This window comes from Callorhinus ursinus, unplaced genomic scaffold (genome assembly GCF_003265705.2).
Source record: "Callorhinus ursinus isolate GAN/ISIS: 27379988/994484 unplaced genomic scaffold, GSC_fseal_2.0 scaffold51, whole genome shotgun sequence".
In the NCBI taxonomy this organism is placed as follows: Eukaryota; Metazoa; Chordata; class Mammalia; order Carnivora; family Otariidae; genus Callorhinus; species Callorhinus ursinus.
Window position 1 is genome coordinate 2,242,757 of NW_027397113.1, and position 6,000 is coordinate 2,248,756.

Here is a 6,000-nt window from a genome sequence, read left to right on the forward strand (position 1 = left end):
CCTCTCACTGAGACCTGACCCGGTGAGCGGGCAGGATGGGTAGGTCTACTTGACCCGGAGAGAGTGGGGCTCACATGTGTGAAGCGGTCAGCCCGTGCTACCAGGGCTCAATCCCCTCCGGCCAACCCCCAAGAGCCCTCTCCCGTGCTCGTGCCCAAGGACACAGCTAGGGGGAGTCCTGCCTCAACCATTCCCAGAGCCAGGAGGTAAGGTCAGAGCGGAGGGGACGTGTGGGGCAGTGGGCGGCCTCAGGTAAGTCTGGGCTTGGTCCCGCTCCAGCTAGGAGGCCTGGGAGAGATTCTCTACCTGCTCTGGTCCTCGCCATCCGCCTCTGCAAGATGGGAGGGCAATGTAAGCTGCCCCTCTGGTGGCCAGGACGACTGACCGAGCCACAGGACGCCCGTACGGGGTGGATGCTCCCTCTAACTTGCAGGCCTGGCCCCTGGGGGCCACACTGTGCCCCCCCGCCCTCAATCCCAGTGCCAACAAGCACTGGTTCTCCTCAATACCACAGGAAGGTCAGGGAAGGGGGAGCCGCGGTTTCCCTCCTTCGGCGGGGGAGTGGGCAGGAAAGCCAGACCCGGGGCTGTGTGTGGAAGACACCGCGGGTGCTCAGGGAAAGCAGCCGCTGCCGGGCAGGGCAAGGGCTCGGGAGGCAGTCAGACAAGGTGGACGCGTGGTCTCCGGGCGGGCAGGGTGCAAGAGCACACCTGCTTCCTGGGCACCCAGACTGCCAGTGCCTCTGCGAGGGGCTCATCCCTATTTCCAAATGGGGACCTTCGATCATCCGAGCGGGGCCAGGCGTCCATGTATAGCTCCCGCCTGCACCACCTTCCCCAGCTTCTCCTCCCCACTGCCCCGGGACTACCTGGAGTCAGGACATCCTCGCCCCTGCTCCTTGATCTTGTGCACACTGCACTCCCCACCTGCACGCCCTGCCTCCCTTCTCTGTGCTTTGTGATCCTACCTAGCTTCTCAGGCAGGGGACGGATCCTGCCTCCCCAGTGCTCTGTGCTCTGGAGGTCCCTGCCCCCTCTGGCCAGGGCAGGTCGCTTGGGCCGGGGCTGCCTTGAAAACATCTATTCACAAGCTCTTCACTCACAGGGGCCCCTAAGCAGGGTGGTGGGGTCCCCGAAGCTGGGCCAGGGACTGCCCCTAACACACCTCCATCTAGAACCTGCTACACACACACACACACGCGCGCACACACACACACACACACACACACACGGAGGGCTTGGTCCTGGTGGAGGCCCCATACATGCCCATGGTTGGCTGGAATAATGGCTGATATTGAACAAAGTGGACAAAAACCCCCTAGCGAGAGGGAAGGAAATTCAGAGTGAACCCATCAGGTCAGAGGGCAGGGAAATTACTCTGGGGGACAGCCAAAAACCCTCCACCATCGTGAGACAGGAAAAGGTTGCCAGGTTCAAAACTGAACAATGACCACCTGTCTGCTGGGGCCCGTTCAGGAGCCTTTGGGGCCTGACAGCCTGGGGGAGAGCAGACATATCCCCTAAACATCTCCCTCCCCCCCGGGGGCGCGGTGGTGGCCCAGAGGCCTCATCCACAATGACTGTCCTTCCATCCGTATTCCAAGAGCAGCTATGCCATCCCAGGTGCGCAGTATAATCTCTTGATCCTTCTGGAGGCCTCCATGTAACGTGAGGGTCAGGGGGAACAACTGGGCCTCCCCTGTTCAACATGATTTCCCTCCTAGGGTTATTGGAGGATAAAACATGCTCTGTATGTTAAGAGTTTACAACAGGGCCTGGCATGTGATGAACCCCCAAGAGAAGTGTGCTCTAACTGGGAATTGAGACGAGCACAAATAAAGAACTAGGGGAGGACAATCTCCTGGTCAAAGTGGACCACAAGTGAAAGAGGGTGGCAGTGCTGGATCCAGATTGTTAAGTGACCAAGGGAGCTGGATGTGCTTCTGGGGCCAGCAGGAGGCAGCACAAAGCTCTGGCGCCCTGGTGTGAGAGTCCCACATTTCCCTCCCCGGCCTGGCTCTGTCCCTGATTTGTTCTGTGCTTCTGGACAAGGTGCTTCCCTGTTTGGGTCTTAGTTTACAAAATGGGGGCGATCCTATCTGAGTAAGTGTAAGGGGTTAGCAACCTTTAAACAGAAAGATTGGGGTCCCTTTCTACCACACCGTACACAGGCGAGGCAGAGCCCAGGGTCTGGAGAGTGAATCTGAGCTGGGTTTCGGGGGAGCCAGAGAGGTAGTCTCCGTGGTGGCCGTGTGTCTCTCTGGGGCCCTTCCACGGAGCAGTGGAGTGGGTGCTTTTCTTGTGCAGGACAGGACAAAGAGATAACGATTTAACTTGCAGCAGGAAGGATGCCGGTTAGACTCTATGTATAACTTTCCAGTTCAAAAGCTTGAAAAAAGCTTCAAAATGTTCTCCGTACCGTATCCTTAAGAAAGGGGCAGGTGGCCCCTCAGCCCACCTTTCCCGAAGGCAGGGGACCTCTTGTCCGTCTTTCTGACGTGGCTATAGAATGAATGAATGCATGTACGTACACACGAATGACAGAAGCTTGGGCTCTGCACGGTTCCTGGCAGGGGCCACCAGATCGAGGACACCGTGGCCTAGGCCCAGCCCAGCCGGCAACTTAAGCACAACGCTCCCCAGCTCTGAGCCTCAGCTGTTCTATCTGTAAGGTGGGGACATAAACGTCCCCTCGACTGGAGTCACAGAAGTCTTGAGCGGACATGATTCATGGGAGATCTGAAAGTATTTTGAGGATCATCCCGGAGTGTTTGGCGGGACGTGCTCCCAGAAGGAGCTTCCCTGAGGACGACGGGAAATACGGTAGAAGAGAAGAGGCTTCCTGAGGTCACACTGGAGGGCGTCAGGGGACAGAGGTCCGCTCCGCAGCGGGACTGACCCCCACGCCACAGGCAGCGAGAGGGTAGTCTACGTCGGGTCCACATCTGCCTCTCCAGGCTCCCTTCCCCAGCTCTGAGAGGGGAGGGGAAGGAGCCCTGTGTCCACACCGTGGATGGTGGACTGGAACCAGCACTTGTCTCTCTGGCTTCTTGCTTGGAACCAGAGCTCCGGGAGCTCTGGAGTCACATGTTTGTGTGAAATAGCCAAAGCCGGGACACCTCTAAACGATCACGCTCAGAGAATCTGCTACATTCCCTTGGCCCTAAGATGGGGAAAAGGAAATCAGGAACCTGCAACATTTCTTCGGGTTCGGGGACTCTTTGAACACACTTTGGAACTTTGCCCTCATCCCCCAATCGTAAAATCAAATCACCGGCACTACAAATCAATGTAGGGTCCTCAGGCACAGCCCACAACCTATCAACAGGTCGTCCCCCCTTGCCGATAAACAGAGAGGTGCTCTTCCTTCGCAGATAGGCCGAAGTCAGCAGCCGGTACTCCTCTCTGGGGTGCCTGAGCTTGTTGGGCATATGGATCAGGGCCACCGACAACCATCAGGAAGAAAGTAGAAGCTCTCAAAGATAAACACAAAGAAAACTCAGTGAAATAAATTGCATTCAACCTGGTCCCTGGCTTTTGAAGTCATTTCTTGCACCCTGTTGTGCAGAGACAATGAGGTGATTTTTATCCTTGAATTTGGGAATGACAGGTCGAGGAGAGGCCCCGGCGTGCTGGCTGGCAAATGCAACCCTGCGTGGGACTGGGACTTCCGATGGCCAACTTAAACTCCACGGACACCACAGGGGCACGTATGGACGCCTGTCCGGGAACTCCTTGAAACACAGCCCACGCCCTCTGGCCTGCATAGAGCCGCCTTCACCGGGTGACTCAGGGTAATGACTGAGCAACAATCATTGGCTTGAGCTGTGCTGGGGATGCCCTTGGAGGCTGTCTCCATCATGCTGCCTGCCCTGCAGGCCCCCTGCTCCTAGAGCTGCTGCTTCCTGTCTGCCTGGCAGGACACTGCTTGGCCACCCGTCCTTCCTGCGATCAGTGCCCCCGATTCACAGCCCCCTAAACCTCCCTACAGTAAGGGTTGTGTGCAAAATAAGAGTCAACGGTCTCATCGGGGCTTGTCTATGTGTTTCCAGACCATGGCGACCTCAAATGGAGGGCCAAGTCTTTGCAGACCTCGTGGCCCTTGCCAGGGGTTGGGGAAGACAGAGAGTTTCTGGATCCACATAAGCAACAGGTTCCTGAACTACAAGTCCAGAGACCATTGATAAGGGCTCCAGTCCTTATTTTAGGTCTACCCCGTCATCACGTCGAATGCCATCTACCTCTGGAATGTCCACTCCTTTCCATCTCCTTGGCTGTCACCATCTCTCGTGCCTTCTAACTGGTGTCCCCACATTCCCCCCTCTGGGTCTTCCCAGGTGAGATGTCTTTGTCTGAGAGGCCCCGCCCAACCCCCATTACGGGTATAACCAGCTCCTTCTCCTCCAGGATGTCCGTCCCTCTGCAGGCTGCCCACGGCCCCCTGCTTCTGTGTCTCGGCCCTGCTAGCTCTCCACCCAGCGGGTGGGTGGCTCCCTTCTTGGCTTCAGTGGCCTCGCTGGCCGAAACAGCGCGGACCCTACAGAGTCGTGAAAATTAAGTGAGCTAATCCTCAGCCGCAGGCCGGCTGCTATGGAAGTGTCCCTCTGCCGTTGTCCCAGGCCCCCTTCCATCACCACCTCCCCCAGCCCCAGATGGGCACACTTCCCTGTCTCGTTTGCTGTGGGTGCCCGCGGCCTGGCGCACAGCAAGCACACGGTGTTGGCTGACATGATGGCTCTGAGCTTTGAAGGCCAACGGCATCGATCACAGGCAGGCACCCCTTTCAATCCACACTGGTTCCCAATGCCCCCCTGCATCTCTGTGCGAGCTTGGCGGCAGAAGGGGTGCAGGGCCTGAGGGTCTCTGCCTTCCCTGGAACACAGCTAGCCACCCCGCCAGGATTCCATCCCGCAGGCACCTCCCCAAAGGCCAGGCTCTCCAGTCCTGAGGCTGCAGAGGCAGGCCTGGATCCTGGCGAGGTCAGAGCAAAGAAACAAGGCCCGGGCCTCAGACAGCTGCTGTGGGGGAAGGCGGCGGGGGAGAAAGGAGTCTGTTCTCTGGTCCAGACTGAGCACCCTGGGGTCCCCTCTGCCTCTGCGGGGGCCCTTTCTCAGCCCTTCCCTCCTGAGGCAAACTGCTCTAACTTTAAGCCAAATCCCTCACTGGCCAGTTCTGCCCTCCAAGGATCCCTCTGCCCTCTGGATCTGGCCCCGGAGGGAATGGTGGGGGTAGCAGACCCCGCATAGGGGTCCCCAACCACGTGGCCAGCTGGCACCCGCTTCCCCGTGCACCAGGCACAGGCGCGGGCAGGGAACTGGACCTGCGCAGAAACAAATCTGGACCCACCGGGGTCCCCTTGCTCCCCGGGGCGTTGAGCGGTCCCCTGCGGGACACGGAGTCCTGGGAACTCCGTGCTCCCGGGCAGGTGAGGCAGTCGCCGGAGGGTCCAACCCCAGAAGGGCGCGGCTGTCGCCGGAGGGTGGCAGGGCGGTGGGGCGCGGAGGCCGCCAAACTCTCGCGGATCCCCCCACCCCCACCCCGCTGCCCCAAGCCCACCGGCACCCACGGGAAGGGGGCGTCCCACCCGGGGCCCAGCCGTGGCACGCTCAGGCTCCTGCCCCCGGGGACGGGGGCGCCTCGTCCGCGGGTGGGCCCTCTCCCACGCGCCCCGAACCCCGCGAGCCTCCGCCGCGCCCTTCCCGCGCGCGCGCGGCGCAGGTGAGCGGCCTCCCTCCCTCCCTCCCTCCCGGGCGCGGCCGCCCGCACTCACCGTGCCCTCGGACGGCAGGTAGCCGATGTCCTCGATGGCGCAGATGTTGATGATGTGGACGCTGCGGTCCTCGGCCGGGAGCGTCGAGTACTTCTCGTTGACCCTCATCGCGGCCGCCTGGGCGTCGGGCCGGCCGGGCGGCGCGCCCTCCGCATCCACGGCCGCGGCGGCCTCTGCGGGCGGACCGGGCAGCGTTGGCGCGCTCGCAGGGGGCCGGGCCTCCCGCCCCGC

The 6,000-nt window shown here is 60.5% G+C and overlaps 1 protein-coding gene across 4 annotated transcripts in view; it reads right to left on the minus strand.

The window, feature by feature from the left end:
- Nucleotides 1-6,000, minus strand: part of ANO1 (anoctamin 1) — a 137,485-nt gene that overhangs the window by 71,503 nt on the left and 59,982 nt on the right. For all 4 annotated transcript variants that reach the window (XM_073883343.1, XM_073883342.1, XM_073883344.1 and 1 more), the window contains exon 2: nt 5,770-5,942. In XM_073883343.1, coding sequence (XP_073739444.1) covers nt 5,770-5,942 — 173 coding nt within the window. The remainder of the gene's footprint in view (nt 1-5,769; nt 5,943-6,000) is intronic.